The sequence below is a fragment of the Temnothorax nylanderi genome, unplaced genomic scaffold, assembly GCF_030848795.1.
Source record: "Temnothorax nylanderi isolate EJ_2023f unplaced genomic scaffold, tnyl_v1.0 TNYL_tig0231_pilon, whole genome shotgun sequence".
Lineage (NCBI taxonomy): Eukaryota > Metazoa > Arthropoda > Insecta > Hymenoptera > Formicidae > Temnothorax > Temnothorax nylanderi.
The window spans coordinates 109,396-132,923 of record NW_027249293.1 but is presented as its reverse complement, the minus strand read 5'-3'; the positions used below and the strand labels follow the sequence as shown (position 1 = coordinate 132,923).

The following is a 23,528-nucleotide window of genomic DNA, read 5'->3' as shown; positions in this document are numbered from 1 at the left end:
GCTATTAATTATAAATCTGGAAGCAATTTGCAATATGTAATGCGACTGAGATGTAAGGACGACGAAGAAATCCCTTGTAGAGCGTACGCTTTTTCGCCGAGGCGAACATCAGTAAGATGGGAAACTCCTCTTTATCCTATAATGCGCTTAGCAGATGTACCGAAAACTCGGCGAGAAACTCGGAGGAGAGAAGAGGCCGTGTTCCTGCGCAACATTATCCATTCAACTACTCGAGCGTAGCTCTCACACGACTTCCGGATCGTGCTCGATTCCATCAATTTCAAAGTGCCTAATCGCGCCACGATATACAGAAAAGATGAAAAATATATTTCTAGTTTATGACGTTAAATTGTATGGAACTAAAATTTCTGCGAGGCTTATTGGCGCTTGAATGAATCCATCGCGAGAACATATACTGTCTTTCGTCCTTGAGTTTTAGGGAGTTTTATTTGAGAGATCTTGATTGTGTGTGTGTGTGTGTATAAAAAAAGACTCTGTGACATATAAAATATGATTTCATAGGATAAATGCACATAATTGGATTCTCGTCGAAGTTGCGTTCCGAAAGAAAAGAGTGATAATCTTCTGAAGCTTTCAGTAGAGACAAAATCCAGTAATAGCACTTCGGAAATATATATCTTATCTCATCATACAAAAGAAGAAACGTCTTTTTACGGCTCGTTCTACGGTAAAAGATGGAAGGGCGTTGATCCCTAAAGCTTTTAGTCGTGATCGCCTAGAAAAACAGAAGCAGTGGAAACAAACAGCGGATCTTATCGTATTGATTAAATGTAATGTAGGTACGGTAAATATTTACAATAATAATGTTTACAACAAAAACGTTATTCTGTGAAAAAATGTTTTATTTATTGTGACATTTCAGACAAGGTATGATGCTTTTAATTGAAATGAAAGTTGGAAATTTTATTTTCGAAATGTGTTTTCGTGCGCGTAATACAAGAAAATCCCATCGTGAAAAGCACCAAGAAGAATCGGAGAAGAATAAACAACTCACGAAACTTACGCTTTCGACCATACACAATACAAATATGTTTGTGGTAAAATAATGTTATTAAAAAATCGTTGATTTTTATGATACATTGAAAACAAGAGACTTTATAGATGATTTGTAATTTTTAATACGTAATTGCCAAAATTAAAGCATAATGCGTCCAATACAAAAAAAATTTACAACGATATTCTATTTTATTAGATAAAACAAAGAAAAAAGACAATTGCGCTTCTGTAGCAAAAAATATATCAAAAAATAATCAATGTAAAATACAAGAAAATAAAATGAGAGAATGAGAGAATACGAGAAATATAATGCATCGAGAATATAATCATCCTCGAGTTTTTAGCGGGACGACTTGTGCGCTTGTGCCCTGCTGGAAACTCGATGCAATATTAAAGTCGTTGCGAGGAATCAGATCACGTATCTTCCCGTGAGAAACAGGGGAAACGGTTTCGTGTTTCGTTGACAGGATCAATGCACTTTAAGAAACGTTAAGCGAGGACAGTCGGAGCTCGGAAGGCGCCGTGTCCGTTTTTGATGTAGCTGACGATGGCACAAATCTTTTGATACTTCGACAATGCGCAGAATGTGCATTGTGCTCCTTTCTCGATGATCCATAACGAAACTCGGGCGTTTGCCAAGACGGCGGAGAAAAAAAAGGACGGTCTACCTAGTTCAACGAAGGGCGATGTTTTCTCGCCGGGATATCTGTATTCTCGAGATGAACAGACGCCGATAAAGGAATGAGAGATAAGAGAGGAGATACGAAAGCACAGCGTCTGTCTTCTTTTTCTCGCGGACATAATACGCGCTGCTTTCAACGGCTCGCCTTCATTCCGGAAGCCACTTCTTCTCAAAAGTAAACTCAGCGCAAGGAAATCTTAATCTTTCGTGCGCCTGTCATAATCTCGAAGACGCACCTTTGATCTTCCTCAGCCGCGTCATCGCTTCATTCCTCGCGAGTGCATTCATTGCTGTCGCAACAGCATCGCTTCAATTTCGCGAATTACGTTTTCATTGAGATTAATTTCTCGAGACGGTTTTAATCAGTGAACACTAAATGGGGAAAATTGTAAGAAAAATCTCTTTTCACTCGGTAATTTATTATCATTTCACGTTTGTTGTGTGAAATTCGTACTTCTCTTCAGTACGTAATATCCGAGATAAAGATACCAAAAGTTGCGTATGAAGAAAATGTAAACTTTGAGTTTTAGAAAACTTTGTGAAGCACGGGAAATGTATATAGGAACTTGCAGTTTTTCGATTTTGATTCACGTTACCTATAAATTCAGGTAGAAGACTCTCACGTCTCATGGAACATGGAATTTATCTTTCGTTTTCCACCAACACACATCGAGTGTATCACAAAAGATATGAACGTATATATTTCGGCGTTACTACCAGTCGCGTAGATTTTTTTTCTGCGATGCTACGGTCCGACAGCCACCGCGCGTGAATAACGGAAGCACAATAGCGTAAGATTAAACAACGTCGTTTACCGCGCACTAGGCGCAATCTTTATACAACGTCGCGTCGTCGTTCGCCGTTAGCAACCTCGTGTAGACGACGATGACGTCGACTACGACGACAACGACGACCGGGATGTACGTTTCATGGAAATAGAAATGCCAGCAGCCTAATGTGACGGCGACATGGAAATGGGGCGAGTCTTGGGGACCGAGGGGGTTGCACCGGCGCGGGCGGGGGGGGGGCAGTGAATACACCTCGACGGGAAAGGAAAGGAGCGCGGCGTTATCGTGCGACCACTTTTTTCATCCATTTGCGAGCTTTATTCCGGAGCGGCGGCAGCGACGGGCTCACGTCTGCTAAAGCGCGTCTAATGCTTCCTGACCCGAGGCTCACGTGCACGGATAAGAACGGCGTTAACCTCGGACGAGCATAATAAGGCACTCGCGCAAGACGGACGACTTTGCAGCACGGAGGGTGGCCGCGATAGCGTCGCGCCGCGATTTCGCCTCTGTGACGTTGGGCTTTTGCCCATGAGCTTCTCGCGCGACTAGATTTTAGCCTCTTTCAATACCGAGACTATACGTATTCAGAGGGAAATTTGAATTTTTCATAAGTTTTTTCCTATAATGTTATAAAGGTTTAAATGAATTCTGAGGTGTTTGAATGGAAGCCAGTCTCGATCGAAAAGAAGTTTATGAAATTGGGAATTTTAATATATGTAAAATTATGGTTCTATTATTATTAGAAAGTATATGATAATATCAAGTATTATATTCTTTCTGAAGAAAGTTTCATATGTCCTCTTCTTTTAACCAAAAATTTAGCTTAGTTATTTTATTTAGATTATAAAATTTTTCTATCTGTTAATAGTTATAATACATGATACAGAATACATAACACATGATATTTGATTCAAGAGCATAACTGCTTCTATTTGTTTTATTTTCATGTTTAGAATCTTTTAAATAATGAAAAAGTATTTATTGTATCAGTACTTCTCTATAGAAGGCTTCTTGTACATGGAAATAGCTTATTAATGCACAAGCCAATATCGTCGCGTATTTCATGAAAATGAAGCTTCAAAGCGGTCATCTCGCTCGGGGCATTCATATAGGCGATTCACACATTGACCAAAGTACGAGATAAACGGTATTGTGACGCATTAGGAACAATGTCAGCCGCAGGGATTCCATGCTCCGGTATTGATCGAATTGAGTCTGCCAGTTCAATTGTCATTAATGTATTCGAGCCATTTGGCACGTGACTAAGATTATTAGCGAGTTAAATTCTCTATTGTATTCCGCGTCAGAAAAATGAGGTAGATAAAATGGGCAGATACCAGTTGCTTCAGGTATTTTATGAGTTATAAAATGAGTTATGAGAGACAAATCCTTACCTACTTATTATTTTATTATTAGATATTCAATTTTGAATATATTTACTTTGATCGTGCCTTCTAGATATATATTTACATTTTAATGTATTTAACATGCCTTTTTAGAAAAGAAATATTATGTAAAAAATTGAATTTAATTTGTGATTATAATCATTATATATATTATAACGCGCGCAAGTTTTTGTACAAATTTTCTTATTTTAAATTAATTTTTTCTATTTTATTTTAATTTTTATAAGTATATATATTATGATAATATATAACTAGTAAGATTATTTCTTAATAAATTTTTTAAGTAAATTTTTTAAGTTAAGGTAAGCATACCAAATATAAACTTGAAATTATTATTTTATACAATGTTAGGATTTTGAACTCGATTGTTTTAAATATTTAACCAAAAAGTTGTTTTCTGCAATGTTTGCATATAATATGAATAATATGAATAATGCGATAATAAAGTTGAATAAAGTACAAACTACATAATACATAATCGAGAAACTGTAATTAGAATGCGTCGTGAATAATAACATCTATGGGAATTTAATTAAATTTTATAAATTATTTTAATATTGCAGCTTAATTAACTGAAACATTGTCTTCTTGTTAAAGCTTGATTTTAACTAAACTATGTTTTAATGATTTTACCTTTAGTCGATTGTCAAAGCGTAATTAAGTTTAGTGAATCAGGAATTAGGCAATGTGTACAACGAATCGAATAAATTGTGTGTGTATGTGCGTGTCTGTAAATAATTCACTAACTAGAACCCCAATACGTAGTAAATGAGATTAGTTTTCGCTAATCTCATCTATTTGGTACATATATACAGAAAGTGATTTGAAAGATAATGAAATTTTACTTGTAATCCACAAATTTCGTTACTCGCTCTGTGTTTATATTGAAATTCTGCTTTTAATAAACCATAAATTTCGCTACACTCTTTGAAGGAACAAAGGATGAAATGAGCCGCAAATTTATTACTATCACACTTATAAAGTTTATAAATTTTGAATGTGAAAATTATATCGCGTTACATTCCACAATGTGCTCCGAAATAAAGGGAGATTTAAATATTATATTTTCCGAAAATTATGAACAATCGACCTTTCATATCTGCAACAGATCTGTCACTACGATACCCACTACATTACATGTATATTATGTAAATTTGAAATCAATCAATGGAAGTGATTCTCGTCGGGGGCATTTACACAAATACCGGTAAGGACCGAGTCTTCGGTTGAAGGTCTGTGCTCGAGGGAATCTTATTTCACGAGCTGCTAAAGGCACACGACATTCCCTCGAACATTTCCGGAGACGTAGCTTCACATGAGAAATCGTTCCGTGGTAAGATACAGCCGTGCCCTGTGGCTCAGTGACGTAATCCGGTAATTTCTCTTTCGTGTCTGGTCTGGCTTGGGTAGCTCGAGACGAGCACGAGGGCGAAGGTTAGGCGGGACCAATTAAAATGCCACCCGGCCCCGAATGCCTCCGCCGCTAATCAACTCAGAACCGCGCAATGTTTGGGTCATTAAGGTACGCTCTCGGGGCCTGAATTTCCAGCCGAATGTCCTTAAGCCAATTACAAGGAGCCTTCGTTCCATTCTGGCGTCTACCGCGACTTTAATTTCGGCGGTCACGGTAGAACGCCGTCTTGATTAATTGATTCTGATCTAATTTTGGGAAAGATACGAATTTCATTAACTATTGTTCTTTTATTGCACATTTTTTTCAGTGGATCGATATGGAGAAATTCAATAATTCGCTGATTAAAGGCTTGCATGCATTAATTTTTAATTAATTAAAAATGTTAAAATATTGTCTAATATTTAATCGTTGGATAATAATAAAGGACAAATAAGAACTTGAGATGCTTACCGCAGTGCATAGTTAATTAAGATTGTTCTAAAATTGATTGAAATAATTGTTTTTATTGTTAACTACTGATTCTTTTTCTAACATTTAGATATAACAATCTAATCTCTGATTTGAGATTTTAATTATTTTCTAAGCACAAATCCTTCTCTTCCTTAACAGAAAATTTTTCTCTACATAAACATTTTAGGAATTTATTTGGAGGATAATTACATAAAACCTCGAATTAGAGATTGTCACTTCTGAATGTCCAGGAAATGTCAATGATTTATTAATACATTCAGATTGATTTCTGGAAATAATATAATTAATTATGCATTGCTAACAACCTTTTAAGCTTTTATTAGCTCGTTGTAATCAGATAATAATGATAATAACAAATAATCAGATATCATAAAAGTCTTCACTATATATCCATGTTCGGGGAAGTTAATATAAATATATAAATTTAACAATTATTGCTATACTTATTTTGTTGCGTGTGTTAGAAGAAGTAATGTTAAGTTGTTGAAAAAGAAAAAGAGTAAAGAAGCTCTGAACGCAAAATTTCAATTTCTTTCCTTCAATTGTCCAAATAATCGTGAAAGACGTTTAAGAATTGATGTATTTCCCTGCTGTCAAAAGAGCGAGGGCCGCTAAAATCGCCGAAGGCTAAGAATAACTCAAGCTTGGAGTAAGGTAAAGTAATAGAGACGAAGGTCCTTTCCGGAACGTGGCTCTCGTGGCAATTCGGTCCTTCTGTCGTCGACTTCAGATTCCTACCACAGAGTCGTAGGAAGCAAGCGATACTAAATTCTAGTACGTGATCGTGGTGTCGCGCAGGGTCGGCCCGATATATTCGAAAAATATAACCCACATCGAAAGGCCGCTCCAACTTATGGCCTTCCGCCTTCGATTCGAACCCAATGTGCGTGTGTGAGTGTATGTGTATGTGTGTGATCACCGTTTTCTTAACTTTATTAGTATTTCGTATACAGGTTATTTCAAAACTTGCCCACTGCTTCTCTAAATTTTTAACGATAAATAATATAAATATGTATCCACACACACAAACTTTTTTTAAGAGACGCAAGTAAATAAAAATAAAAAATAGTTAAATATGTTATCATGGAAAACTGTTGTCTTTAATACTTTGCTCTCGAAAATTGATTTAGCAACGGTAAATAATGAAGAGATTGAATAACGAGGCAATAAATCGTAGTTGGATGTTTCCAGATTTATAATAATAGCGCGCCGCGAAGAACACAGCTGAAGGATATATATCGAAGCATAAATCATAGAGTTTCCCCTACTGATCTCAGACCTTTTCTATGACCTCATCATCAATTTCTTTCTGTTATCTTTACCAAGTATACGACCAGAAGTCGACATTAAGCACACTATGTGTCATCGCGATGACCGTCTTTTGTTTCACAAATTATGCATTTCTCAAGGGTTATCTTAACAAGATGCTTAAGATCTGTCTTTCAGAAAAAAAAAACAGAAGTTGCAATTTTTTTTATTGCTAATATTATATTGATTAAAAGCAGAAAACTTAATAATCTACCATAAATGCGGATCGAGTTACGAGAACAAGGCATCAGTTATTAAGAAGTTTGACTTTTTTTATGCAAACAAATTGATCATAGAATGAAATTAATCAAGATTTTTTTTATTATAAAAGTATATATTATATAGATAACACAACATTCCTTTACATATTATTAATATAATTAGTAAATAATATGATATCTATTGTTTACGATTTTATACAATAAATACGAAGCACACATAAAACCTCGGTTGACATCTTTAATTGTAGGATATATTTCGATACGGCTATCATTAATGAATATTTTAATTTAAAAAACACACAATACAAAAACAGAAAACGTCGTGAATATTTTTCGGATACTCCGTAATATTGTTGTAGTAGACAAAGTGCTTAGTTCTCACACGTCCAGGCCTTTCAATTTCAAATCGAAAGATTAAATTTAAGGTCCTGGCTTGTGGTCAGCCGAGGGACAAGCGCCGGGAATTGGAATTCCTAACGCTGAACTAGCGGGATAGGAAGTGGCCAATAGGAAGTTCTGCCTCTTCGCCACCGGAGGTTGGCGGACACCCTGCCGCATACAGGAAATGTATCCAACGGGCATGAATCGAAGTAGCAATGAGGAACGGAGCCGAACAACGGCGAACAGACCGGCGGCTGTGGCCTTTTGTCACGGGATTGTTATAGCATACCTATATTTTGTGATATGACGATATGTATGTATGTGGAGTTAATTTGCCCTTGCGATGGAAATATCACTTACTCGAATAATATATCGAGATAATTTAAAAAGAAACGTTATTATTGAGTAAATTATTGAATTATTTTTCTTTTACATTTTATTTCCGAGATGACGTTATTTTTTATACTGATAATAAATGTCTGAAAAATATTCATCTTTATCAATTTAAATCGATAAATATCATGTTTAGAGACGATTATTTTTTTATTTAAAGAATTCATATTTTATCTTTTCTATTATACTTTGAATACTTTAAAGCAGTTTTATGCCTTTCACGACATAATCCATCGAATGATCCGCTCACTTACATCTCCTTAGCGCTTTATACTTAACCATAGAAGTATTGGGGTATCGAACGGCTAAAAGGCATCCTTTCAAGTACGTTATCTCGAAATTACTTTCAAGAAATGAAACCAAGTCGCGATGATTCTTGTTAAAAGCTGACCGGCAATTCGTCGAAGCCTTTTTCCTACGCAAAGATTAAAAAATCGTCGATGAAATAAGAAAGGAAGGAAAGGAGGAGGCTCTCGCGTGATCAAGCTTCGAAGCTTCTCGGTAATCATTAAACCGCCGAAGAACGTTCTCAACAAGGCCGACGTCTGCCATCGGCATCGGCACAAGTCTGACGTTTCATCGGTGTTCCCGTGGTATTTCATTGAAAAATGCTGGGTTCTCTCTCTCGGAGTGGCTGCCGGAACGAATGCCCGGATTAAGACAGATAAAGGAGATCTTAGAATCTCCGTGATTTTTTGCGAGCCAACGAAGAAAGATCTGCGGCGTGTAAAGAAAAAAAAATCCTTGAAAGATGTGCGAAATGAGATCGATAGATCGATACGAAGAAAAAGGGTGAAAACAGAGAAACCGAAACGTAAAAGAAAGAGAGGCTGGAAATGAATAAAAAGATGAAAAAGAAGAAATGGTAAAGAAGTTGAAGGGATATTTGTGGAGAGGAGGGAGAAAAGGACTCGAGAGACTCGGTGAAGAATCGAAGAAGCAAGTGGGTAGGCGAAGGGACAGCGGTACTCAAGACAGCGAAGAGAAAGGGCGGAGGGAAGTGAAGAAGCTGTAAGTCGGTAGGCGGAGGGCGGTGATCGAGTGGGACGAATTGACAAATTCCACGGCGATCCTGGAACACGGCCAGGACCGCGATTTCTATCGGTGGGCATCCCGACAAGCAGAAAAGGAAGGACGCGGGCCGGAAGGACGTTACGCCGATGCTCGGGACGATTCATATGATCGATAGCCAAACGAATAATGCTTGGGGAAACTTTTGGCAACGAAAAGTATTCATCGGTATTATTCCTGTGGTATTTTTGACGCAGCTTCGGTGATTAAAGCACATCCCGACGATTTTCTCACGATTATACCTCGTTGGGTGAAATCATAAACAATTTAAACCGAACGTTAAGACAATGAATTAGTTTCAGTTTCAATCTATATATATTATTAATTGTAAGTAACAATTTTGTCGAGATATGCAGATTAATAAATAAGCGGATAGAAGTGCAAGTGTAAATTAACAAATTAACAAAATATGTTAATGTTTTTAATAAAATAAAAAATTAAAGATTTTAACGAAAATTTCAAGAATATTTTGACTCAAAGAGAGACGATTTGAAAATAAAAACTATGTAAATTCGACAAATTTATCGATTTCTATCTTTCGAGAAAATTATCAGAACAAATAATCAGTTAAGATTTACCTCTGCCTACATTTGCTCGATTTACGTACAATATATCGTATAAATTATATAAATAAACCCATATATACTCATAAACACACATTATTTATAAATATGTTACCTCTTTTAATGAGTTAATCAATAACATCGCATTCCATTGTTATGAAAACATCTGTGGTGTGAATAACGGGAAAATACGTATGGAGGAAAAATCAAGAGTTTTTATTTTGCGGAAAGGTTGAAAGCTCGTAAAAATATTTTACCCGATTAAAGCGAGAACTTTTTTAATTGGAAAGCGAAGCGCAGTAGGGCGTCAGAATAATACTGACATGATAGAGAAGAAATAGTAGCGAGCCGCGTTCTCAAAACAAAGAAGCAATTTACCGGCGGTATCGTTGAATTAGGTTTCATCATTAATGCAAACGCAGCAAATGGAAAGGAATCTTAACAATGTATTTATTTTTAATTTCGGGACTGTGCCATATGTCGCGACATATTATGGTGAAAGGGGGAGTATGATTGAGAACATGATCAATCAGATATATGAGTTTAATTAAATCGATAAAATTTTTATCGCTGTAATTAAATCTTTTATTCACTATTATATAGATATTGAAAATTAACAGTTGTTTAAAAGAGATGTAAACAAAATATAAAAATGATCATAGTACCTATTATATATACATATATTCAAATAATATAAATATCAAATTTTAAATTAACGACATTTTAAATAACCAATTTACTGAATACAATAATGGTATAATATATATAATAATTGGCTTGTTTTTGGAAAAATCTAAGAGAAGATATATAAGTCGATACGAATTGGTAAGCATAAAAATCTCTATATAATATAATGACATTATAAATATATTATTCATAATACATTTCGCAGTATCCATATTTGCCTTAAATAAAGGAAATAATTTTGGCCTTTATTTAAATTCTTTTCAACTACTAAGTATTGATCATTTATTATTAATGATCCGCGGTTAGTTATAGAGGTACCTTGAATAAAAATCAAAATTAATTCCATTTTTTAAGACGAACATTGCCGGTATTGTGTGCGTGCGTGCGTGCGCGCACGCGCACCGATATTACTAGCTTGTTTCTCTTTTAGTTAATTGAAATTAAAGCCATGAATATATTAAATAAATTATTCAATAAAAAATATAATTATATTATCAGATTAAATTGCCAATTTTTTAGAAAGTCGTAGTCGACGTAGGATATGAGGAATATCAATTTGGGAGTATTTTACTGAACGCGGAGACATTTTAATTTGATCTTGACCACAGATATCTATATTCGTGTATGTAAATGCAAGGACGCGAGGTATCGAAGCGTATGAGCGTTGTAAGAGCCATTAATAAGAGCCGCCTAATTTCTCGAAAGCCCGGAGGCCTCAACCATTATCTGGGAAACGTAACTCGGTCGAAGAGCGATTAAACGGAGGCCACGAAAATACGTCAACCCGCAGCGGCTTGCATCTGACGGAAAACCTATAGACGGAACACAACCATTAATGAAATGACAAATGTGTTCTTGTGCGACGAGAAACGCGCGCGCGCGCACGCCCGTCGCACGGGCTTTCTGTGGAAATCGAATATTTTAACACCACGATTTTCGAGCCATTTAATTCGATCCGAGAAGCTTTCGGTGACTTCACTACGGCAAATGTTCTTGTTGTGGCGCTAACATGATGATTAGTCAACTGAAGAGCTAAAAAGGAAGACCAATTAAACTTGAAAATGCAAACTTCTCAGAAGAAGAAACAAATGCTTTTTATATTATTTAAAATTAAGATTGCATCAAATCAAAAGTATCATATAATTAATAATACAAAGGTTATTTAATCTATGTACAAGTAATACTGAAACTTTGCTATCACAATTTATAAAAAATTATCTTGTTACATTCTCGTACATTTATTTATTTAAAAGTTGTATTTGAGAATTCTTTAATCACGTTAAAAATATCAATTTCTTTTATATGTACACAAAAGACTTGACTTCGTGTGAGCAAACAATCAAAGATCACGGAAATTTAAACTTAATTGGTTTTTCTTCTTGGCTTTTCAATTATTGTGTCTGTCGCTGCGGATTACTTCTTCGTTTAGCCTTGTTTGATAAATTGAACAATAAGCTGAAGGATGTAATAACCCCGATGTAATTTCAGGTGAACTGCCAGCCGCTGTACACGACGGGAACGGAGTTTCGAGAGCGTTCCTTAATCTTTGGCTGGTTCACCTGACGATGAGCTATGTCTTCACCAGATGACAGTATTAAGGTAAGCGCGGGCTGCGATAAAATACAGAAAACTATAAAATTTTCACAGCACACCTCTTTTTTTGAAAAAAGTAGTAAATTGTATATTGCACTGTATCATTGGATAGGTTACAGTTTTATATTACACGAAATGTATTTCAGCAAATAAGTGTATAAATAACTAAGGATTCTCGATAATGAAATTAACAAGTACAATAAGAAGTAAGCTACACGGTTGACGGTGCATAAGTTAACATTATAACAATCTTTAATTTATTAATAAGGTACAAAATTATAAATCGGACATTTCGGCTCTACTTAGAGCACGCTCACCGATGCAATAACAGTTAAATTAAAACAATTTTACTCCGGCGAGTAATAAAGCATGCATGATCTAAAAATAGTGTAAGTTTCCGTGAGGAAATCCAAGTGGTCACTGATCATAATTTGTAATATAATTGAAACAAAAATGACAGTCATAACTTGAATGACAAAGAGAAGTGAAGTCATTCACCTAGTCAGCTCAGAGAACGCGAGAATGAACATTGAATCCACGGTAATAATAATAACATCGAAAAGTAATACAATTTATAAGCAGAGGCAGTTAATACATCTGAGACAATGTGTTCAACGGACGGAAAAGGAGATCATGACAATTATTAAGAATTAAAGATTGTTATAACGTTAACTTACGCACGGTTAACCACGTTGTCTCAAAGCTCACTTATTGTACTTTACTTGCTCGATATCAAATATCAAAGAAGCAATTTATAGTTCATTACGTATACAACGAGTGTCAAAATCCTTGAGAAGCTTAACAGATTCTTTGACCACTTTAAAGGGTATCATTTACTTTGACTTTGGTAAAATTCAAATTTCAAAGTACATTAAAGTTACATAAGATGCGGTTGCAAGCTGATGCAACGTGTGTGCATAAGATTTGGCTTACATTAGTTTAATTTAGATTTATGATCCGTTTTTTAATATAAATATCCGACATATTTTTCGATAGGTATTATTAAATTATTAGAATTAAGCATTATTTTCTGTTCTCGCGTTTAAATGCTAACTGTGGAAAAGTAAAATTGAAATTTCAATAAAGGTGGGAAAAATGCAAAAACTTAACTTTTCTATTTAAAATTATCGAATGTGGCACGTGAGAGTGTGAACGACCTCGCAAGCTTTCGATGCTAAAAATGACTCTACAGATTGTTAAATAATCGCGCTCCCGATAATCCGCCGCAGCGAGATTGGCATCGAAATTCGTTTGAAAGTAGCGCATAATACATAGCGCTGTATTGAAAATCGTCGTGATAAGCTTTTGCTATAAAATTACGATGCTGCGGTCGCCGTGAAGTTCCTCCGCAAGTTGCACAGTTTTCGTAATTATTAACGCTTTAATATTATAAAACGCTTTAGGCAGTCGCTTTAGGTTTGTCGATAATAACACCTTCTCTGAGAATCTTCGTCAGACGGTTACAGCCTCTATTCGAGTTTATCGCCCCTTTCTCCCGGCTACTTCTTTCGCATGCTGGACATATTCTTTGTGCCTCACGATGCAACCTGCTTTATTTTTCCTCACCCTCACACTCCTGGTATTTTTTTTTCGTGTAACCGCCTAATCCGAGTTTCAGATGAGTTTTCAGGAAGCTCATCGACTTATAAGAAGCTCGTATCAAGCGAGTTTCTGGGTTAACGCGAAATATACATCCTTCTGCAAGAAGAAAAGAAGAGCAGAAGGATCACCGTGCGGCTTCCTAGCGATATCGAACCCCTTATGCGATAGAGAATCGACCGAACGTTATTTTGAATAACTTGAGAAACAGATTCTGTTTCAAAAAGATTCGGTTGAAAGACGAAAGAGATAATTTTATCTTTTGAAAGTTTTGAAGTTTATATAAAGATTTAAATATTCGGGGTGCAATATATGCATCGCTTTAATATTTGAGATCATCTTTACGACACAAGACTTGTGTCGTTTTATTTATATATCGCACAGTTTTCTATAAAGAAATTACATAATGATACAAATTATACAAGCAATACGAACGTGATATTTAAATATAACATTATCCTGATTATATCACATACCCAGTTTTTATATAAAATAAAATTAAACAGAAAAATTAATAATAAAGAAATTTAAATAAATTTATTTACTTTTTTATGCTATAGACATGTCTATTTTATAGCGTATTAATTAATATATATGTAATTGTATTTTGGTTCTTATATATTTGCTGTGTTTGATTATTTCTTCATTTCTAACGTTTTTTGATTGATTATAAAATCTCAATTAAAGATCAACGACATTAATACTAGAAGTTCTTATACCAATGTTACTTTGAAGACGAATATATTCGACCAATATATTAATGAAATTACTTAATGGGATGGGATTGCTGGAAGTTATTGAAAGTTAGAGTAATCGAATGTTTCATTGGTTTTTTCTCTTGCATCGTGCATATCTAAGAACACGAGATACTAGCTAATTAAAAAGTGGATAAATAGAGTAAATCGAACTCTGATAATGTTTTAGGAAAGTATCGTTAGAACAATGTAGCATTCTTCCAACTTAAATAATCGCATTTCAGCTTTCGATTAATTCCCAAGTAAAATGTTTTATGAAGTCCCACTTTAAAAAAAGTATGTTTTGGTTCATATAATTTCAACAGGAAACATGTAGGCTGTTTATTTTGAAAGTTATGTAAATCCAATTAGGAAAGTTGCTTTAAAATACGCCATTAATTTGTATTTTCGTGTCATTGTTAAATGTTTTGAAAGCGGGCTTTAACCAAGATGTTAAAATAAACAGGTCAGATATAATGATCCACTTGAATGAAATTTGCACGCGCGAAAATTTACATTTTGATGAGTAATTCTAATTTTCCATCTATTTTATCACGTATAAGAACTCTGGATTGTATTAATGTGAAAATTTATAATTTAAACTGACATTTATTATTGATGATTTTACCGCCTGTGTCAAACAATTTCCAAATTAAATTCCAGACTGAAGTGTCCACTCGTCATATTACCCGTCTCGCAATTATTTTCATCTCTATTCCAATTCAATTATAAAGAAACAAGAAGTTATTTATTTAATTTATTGCGTTAAGAAATAATCAAATGTATCAATTCTAATCTACTCCAATATTAATATTATAAATTATTATTAAATAAGATTTGTATTTATAATTTGTGTTGAAGTTTTTTCGTAGAAATAATATAACTCTGCTTTTCACAAAATTAAATTTTTAAAAATTTATATATAATTATTATAAATAATAAGTACTGCATCTACTCCATGAAAATATTATGGGAATATTTTCTACTTACTATGTTTGTTTATTTATTTCATTATTATTGTTAAATAAATTTTAAATATCCAGTAGCTTTACTAATATGTTGTGTAATTGTTATATCAGAATTTTCCGAGAATATATCAAGTAATCATGTAATTAGTAAAGTGATGTTTTTAGTTATTATATCGTTATATTATTTCGATTATGCTTTTTTTCCTGCGCGTACATAAAAAGAAGAGAAAGAAATTAAGCTAACATAAAGTAGTTTCAAATTATTTTAACTTGCATAAATTACTTTATTTATTAATTACCATTACTCAATGCCTATTTAAATATAATTAAATTTACATAACTAGATTAGACTTTTTTGTGTTTAGATTAATAAAGTTATATAAAAATAATTCAAGACATAATAATATATGTTATATTCTTAATAAACTACTTTAACAAACAATTTATTTAACAGACAAACCATTAAATTTCGAATCTAAAACTTTACAATACTTTAAATAATTAATAGATTGATTAATTAATAAATATATTTGTATTAATATACATATAGGTAATCAGAGTATGTAAATTTTCTTGAAAGACATTCTACTTAAATATCTCAAAAGTACATATAACTGTTGATTCTATTTAAGAAAAAGGTCGATCTAAGCAAACTGAAACTGAGATGTCGATCTTTGACTTCGCATCTTAAATTGTACACACAACCAACCAATTGTTTCAGGAAAAGTTTATTTACAACTCTTTTTATTGCAAAAATATGCCGCGCTACAGGACTTTGCAAAACTATATGTTATGAGCTTTATACATCAACTGCACGCGACATCGGCACACCGCGCGCATTGCGCGGAGCTGTTATCGCGGGATAACGACGAATGGAGCTTGCGGCATTGCGCGCCGCGAGATAATTGCAAGTTTTCGCGCGTTCGCCATCGAAGCGACGGAATCACGCGACCGCGATCATAAAGTAACGCTGCGGCGCCAGATCATCCATATCGCGCGGTTCCCGAATGCGTAACGTGAATTAACCGATATTCATAATTCAAGCTTTTATCGTCACCGCGTCGAATCCCCCATTGTGAAGATATAATTTCGCGATGAGCGCTGCGGGAGGAAACGGCGGCGAAGTGACGGTGGGTGGCGGTGGCGGCGGCGAAAGAGGGGGTCGGTTGAATGCTGCGGCATTGCCGTGTGACGGGTCCCGCGGAAACTATAGCTTATACGGTATAGTTTCCACCGCGGTATCTCACCTCTGCGCTTTCATTATCAGCCGCCATAGATCACGGCGTGAGCTCCCCGTGACGTCACATCCGTCCATCCCTCATCGCAAAACACCGTTGTTGTACCCGGGGCAACACACAACGACAGAGAGAGAGAGAGAGGAGTATTCCTCTTCCCCCTTTTCGGCCCCCCCGCTCGCAACTACCTCGACCCCCCTCTCGTCCCCGGGTTCCGACCGCTAACCCACGATGCGCCCCTGTCTCTGTCATTCCCGGTACGGTTTCGATCGCTCGAGCACCGACAAACCGCCGAATTAAATCCGGTGACATCCTTCACTATCACGAAGTGTGTCTGACGTCGTGTGTAATTCACCGTGTGTGCATATGACGAGAGACGTGATGCCGCGCGTGGCTTTCCCGTCGCACCGCGTTACGCACCGCGATCTGCAAACCGCGCGGGGTTAATGCCGACGTCGGGATGGAGTCGTCGTCGTGGAATTGTTGTCACGTATGCACGTTCGCCATATTCTCGTCGGAGAACGCGCAAATAGAATTCGATGCGGGCTGGGAATTCTTCCAGAAGCGCTAGAAAGATAAAGCTCTATACGATTTCATTCAATGTGAGCATCATTGCGCGATGCGATTGCTATGATTTTGTTTAAGCCAGATAGCCAGTTCCCTCGAAACAATCAGTACGTCGAAAAGCAAGCAACTAAGTAATATTATTATGTGATTTGTGTGTGCAAAAATGAGAAAGCACATTATGGAGTAATTATCTTTTATTCTTTATAGTAAAATAATGTTAAAAATAAAAAATTTTGGATTTTAATGAAACCATCTTAATTTTAATTTTAATGAACCATTGATCAGATATAATAATTGTTTTACCAATGTGAAACATTAATGTAACATGTGTATGTTTATAACTATTTAAGTGATCATTTTTCACACATATTAAAAATCTATTAGGCATATTTTTAACTAAAAGTTACCTTATTATTCCATATGAAATATCATCATCCAAGCAGAACGAATTGAGGCATAAAATCGCAAGGCAAGTGTCCGCTATTATCCGATGACATGGAATCTGTGCATGACATTTCGCAATTTGAAAATGACGTTATGCCACGCCATTCGTTGAGTATGTCATGCACACACGTAACATAAACATACCATATGGCCTCACTTCTATTTAATTAAAAAAATTCACAATATTGAATATTTTCACCGTACAAGCGTGATACATTGGCAGTCTCATTTTTCAGATATATCAGCATTCCTGCAAAATTGGTATTTATTTACACGATTCTTTATTGGCTTATGCTTATCATTTCCTACCGGAATTTTATCGGACATTCTCTTTTTTTTATTACAAAAAGTATTACATTATTAGAAAATTTATTCCGCATCGCTAATTAAGATATTACGAAGCCATTTGAAACTCAATAAATGCGTTTGTGAGTTTTGTCATTTTATGTAACAGTCGAGTAAATTTGAAAATAAAATTATTTCTGCTTAATTATTTTTTATCTGGATATTTCATTGTATAAACTATTGCATTTATGAAATATTCGAGAAATTTATGTAATTACTTATCCCAAATTCATTCAACTTGAAATAAAAGTTACAGAACATGTTTCAAGTTGACTTTATTTCACATATCTTGTATCTGACTGACAAGGTCTTTATCGTTACCACCACAGCGCTATGGCAAGAACAATATCCGAAAGAGGCGAGATCTCGAATGTAAACAGCTTAAGAACTGTGATTCATCGGTTTAACCCAATTACACAACGCCTTGCCTTATCTTGAGAGACGCAGGCCGGTTCTCAAGCGAATTTCATAAATTTTAATTGTCCGTCTGCCCCCGAATCTCTCGCGGGCTATTCCCTGAAAAATAAGAGATATTTTGTAAGCTTTATTAGTTAACTTCATTATATAGTCTGCATATATTAAGAGAAAATTTGGAATTTCTTAATTTTTCGTGGTTGTGGCGATTTAACTGGAAAAAGTTGACACGATTGGTGAAGAATCTTTCGGATTTCTTGTTTTTTTAGATCACACATTTTTAAATAACTTTTTGAATTTGATAGCAATTACTTTTATTGGTTACTTACGCTATCTCTGGAAACACAAGAAATAGTAGAAGGATATATTGCATTGAAATTAATCTTTAATCAATCAATTTATTTTTCGTGTGAATATAAGAGCTTCGTATGAATAGAATTTGAAAAGTCGCATTTCTTGTTATAAGTTAATCGAAACACATTTAAGAATTGGACAATTACTCAAAAAGACTTCCAAATTACAAATTACATTAAAGTTGCAGATGCTAATATAAATATAATATACTCGTGACTACGTATATTGAAAACGAAAGGGTTAAAAAAAGAAATATTTGTATTATTGTTATTGTTTATTCTTTATATTTTTGCGATAAAAGCGCGACACAAAAACTGCCAGTTAGCACGGAACAAGTGCCAATTACCCGCGCCAAACTGCACAAAGCGGATTTAGCATTAAATCCTTCGACGTGTCTATTCTGACTTATGCTTAAACTATCAGCTGGATAACTTTATCGGTTAAAACGTCTACTTCCAGTATACGTCGCGAATTATACGGAAAAAAATATTTAGGGGTAATTCCTGCCGAAACCGTACAATCAGCGACGACGTAACTTTTATCCCCTTGTTAAACAATGCGGTTGGGATGAAAATCTCCAATTAAAAACTTATTGCACTAAATTCTGCGCGAAATGAATAAGCTGTAAATTCGTATGAGATGCAAGGATAATTGGAATACATTCCGTAACCGAAAAATTGTTTAGAAGAATTTGCAGCGAATTTAATAATTTATTTGCATTTACACGTTTACATAATTAATTATATACAACATAGAATATAAATTTATAATTATTTAAGAAGTATATGAAAGCGTGAGTAAAAAAAGTTACCAAATTGGTAGTCAAATATAGGTAAATTCGTTGAACGAATATTAGTGCTCTTTATAGAGCGCGTTAAATTAAAAAGTCAGCCGGTGCCGCTGTATTTAATAATTAAATAGACATTTTTTACTTTATGCAATAAATTATCTTCTTTTATACCGATCCGGTGATTCAGCGCCGAAATTTTCCTGACCACCAGAAAGAGGGCTTTAATGAGGATAACAGAAATTAATTTACGTTTGATTGAAGTTCCATTTTCTATTCTTCAGTATCGACTCATGCGATTAATGAATCGCATCGTGCTGCGAAGTATCAATAAAACAGCGCTTTAATGTGGTAAATTTTATCCGAATTGCGTTTCGCTTCGCATGCTTGTAGCCATCAACAAGCGAATTATTGAGCTAGCTACTTCGTATTTCCATCCTGTTGATGTAATTTACAACGTGAGTTAGAGTTCGGTGTTAATCAACAGCCTTTGATGCACCTGTTGACTTAAACGGTTCAAGTATTTATTCGATCAACCAAATGGAAATTCTCTTGGCACACTCGTCTTTTACTCCAGACTTATCGCATACCTAAATACTCCCGAGTGTTTCCAATACTGCAAAATGGCCATGACACAAAATTGTATTTGTATTACTCAGATCTACAAACATATAGGCATTAACGAAAAAGATTGAGATAATATAAATTATTAATTAATTAAATTCCACGGTCGGCAATGCGGCGTATTGTGCTCTCCGCGCAACAAGATTTAAATTACGCTCGCGCGCGTCGCGTGGCTGTGTCATTATCACATGATATATTTTCACACGCTCGAATTCCATGATGATTCCATAATATAGCAAATAGCTACTGGTCGGCCTGTAATTTTCAACGATTTATTATCCCGAATCGCGTCCCTTTCGGCGGCATTCATGCCTCTTGAATTTGTAAAGACTACTATTTATCTCCCGGCACATCGTTTGTCAATAATAATTGTCTAATTGTTGGCTACGGCTCATCGATTATCGGAGCGATTAACCGATTTCACTGGGCGCGAGGGATGAGAGAAAGAGCGGCTAGGAGGTTATTTGTCAGGAGGTTTCCGGCACTCTCCAAATTAACCGGCGCGCTCGCGGATAAACGAATTAATCGTTCATTTAACGAACAAACACGTCGGCTTTCCGTGTACATTCAAACGCGCGAATTCTTTTTGCCCACCGGCTTGGCCGCAGTCCAAATAGCTCAAGCACTGCGAGCGAGGAGAATCAATAAAACTGTAAAGTGTTCATTGAATTCGTTAAGAGCGTGCGTATATGCATGAAAGAGAGCACGATTTGGAAAAAGAGAAATATAAGGTGTCCCCCCCCCTTTAGGTGATAAAAGTATAATATGGATATAGAGCAATTATAGAGCGAAAAAAAGAAAATTAGGCTTTAATTAATTTTCTATCGCACCTCACAATGAACGAAATATTATAGAAACAAGTTGCAAATTATTGAATTATTTATCAATTAGCAGTTAAATTAAATAAGAAGAATACATTATTTTCATTATCATGTGATTCCTAATCTACCATGATTACTCTCAAAAACAAAAAGAAAATGTTCTCAGTTATATGAAACTATTTGAATTACTCTACAAATACGCAAATATTTGGAAACGCTATTACGTCTCACAATAGAATTGGGCATCGAATAGAAAAGCGTTTTAATATTTTGCAATTGAATGCATGGGTCAGTATTAATACCTTTACAAATATATATCTTTGAAAATTGAGAGAAAATAGTCTTGGTTGCGAACAATTGAAACGTAGAATTGTCAGTTATATTTGACGAAAGTCCGTTGACATATCATTCTATTGTTTCGCTTGATGGAAAGAGGAATCTGAAACTCGAAAGGGAATCAAAAGAGGAAAAAAAATGCACAGATACTGGATACTCTTATCGTGCTCGCGCTGACAAATCCTTTGCGACATTCGTTTGAACTATCTGTCAATCGGAAGTAAGATAAAAAATGTCGAGCGCTTTGCAAATGCGTACCCGCTTAAAAACCAAAAAAGTCAACTCTTATGTATGTATGTATGTATGTACGTTATTCACATTGTTAGATAACTATAAACTATCGTTCACAGGAAACTATTTCTGACATTCGCTCATGTATTTTAGGCGAGGTTTAACTACTTATATATTAATTGCATAGTTGATGCTTCATAATGCTATAAAAATTAAAAATTAATTGTGGTATTATTAATATATGTTATTATTATATTATATATTATTATATTGTTATTAATATGTAATGTGTACGTAGCACACTCGTGTTGAATTATTATAGTTACATTCGGAATATTTTATTGCGCACATTTAAAAAATCAAGAATATGTATAAATAATAACTCCGTTTTACATTAAAAATATTAGTAAATTGTAGAACGACGATTGGTTTTATGAATAAATTACAAAGCGTAAAGTTACAATTGTATAAGAACTATATCTGAAACATTTACAGATAATATCTGAAGCATTAAAATTATTATTTATAGGTTTATAATCATAAAAATAATGTTACGAAAACTTTTCTTACACCGAAAGAGTAGTATTCTCTAAAATTTCGACAACCAGTATCTAGTTTCTTTTTTTATTATATACACATTCGTGTTCTCTTTTTACACGGTTTTATCAATAAAACCATGTTCAATGTACACTCAACACAATTTCACGATGTAACCATCCGCAACCACTTTGTATATTTGTTTATCGTCTCGTTTAACTCTGCAACGGCTGCAATTTTTGCAGATGTGGAATGTGTAACGCGTCTGGGCTGGTGCATATTTCTACATATATATGTATGTACATGTACATATATTTTGTTACGTACAAATGTCCTAGATCTCTCAAAATCCTTTTAGCCACATACATGTTTTATAAGAAATTTCAAACCCAATTTTTATATCGTAGAAATCTGACGAAATTAACTCAACTTCTTGCTCATTGAAATATTTTATTGCGCACTTTAAAAAAATCAAGAAATTATAACTCCATTTTAGCGTAAAAATATTAGTAGATTGTAGAACGGCGATTGGTTTTATGAACAAATTACAAGCGTAATGTAATTTTTTTTCACCTTAATGTAATTAAGGTATTTGCAGCAACATATTTATCAAAATATAATCCACAGGAACTTAATTGGAAAACAATAGTTCACTATCAATGCGCTTTCGAAACGTAACTTCCTAAAAATCATTTAATAATTTACCTTAACGTAATTATTTGTTATATAATCGCATTTGTTATATAATCACATTTATAACAATTTGTTAGAGAACAAGTTATTAAAAGGTATATTATGGTTTGTAGGGCGCAGCCCGTGTAACATTGTCACCAATAATCTCATTCCTATTTCCGTTCACGCTCACGCTGACGCAAAACGAAATAATATCGATATTCAACAGCACTGCGAGCCACAACGCATCGGCTTTCGCGAACCGCAGGATTTAAATATCTATTATACACTGCGGACCGCGAGCCGTTTGCCCTATCTGTCGCAGCGATCGGCATTTCCGCGTGGTACCGCGCGCCGCCTTTTTCCCTCCCGTGCCGGCAACACAGCTAATCGGAATTTATTTTTGTCCCATCAGTATTATTTTCTCCGACACGGAGAGATGATGTGTGTGTTTGTGTTCGCGGAAATATTAATATTTTCAGCCAGCGCGGTGCGGTGGCGTGCAAAAAAATGGTTTCCGCTCGCGCGGATATTGTGGATATATGAGCAACTTATTTTGCGAGCGATCTTCGCCGATGTGGAATAACGGGAGTGACATACGCGTCGATGAACCGCGAAGAATGGAAGACTGAAATTGCTTGTAGAGCTTATTAACCTATTCAATCTCGAATTACCTTCCGTGTAAAAAAAAAAAGTAAATCCTTTCGCTCTTCACCGTAATATAATAATGTCGTATTTAATAATATTTGAATGAAGGCGAATATTAACTGAAATTTAAATCGTGAAATTTAAACTGAAAAATGAAATTATATTAATCGGTGTGCGTCCGTCTCTCCATTCCGGCAAAGTTATAGCTATTTAAAAT

General features: G+C 34.9%; 1 protein-coding gene across 2 annotated transcripts in view; it reads left to right on the top strand.

The window, feature by feature from the left end:
- Positions 1-23,528, top strand: part of LOC139779560 (uncharacterized) — a 188,849-nt gene that overhangs the window by 152,983 nt on the left and 12,338 nt on the right. For both annotated transcript variants that reach the window (XR_011719924.1, XM_071717959.1), the window contains exon 10: positions 11,891-12,001. Coding sequence is in view for 1 of the 2 variants with exons in the window: in XM_071717959.1 (XP_071574060.1) it covers positions 11,891-11,991 (101 nt within the window). In the remaining variant the exon portion in view is untranslated. The remainder of the gene's footprint in view (positions 1-11,890; positions 12,002-23,528) is intronic.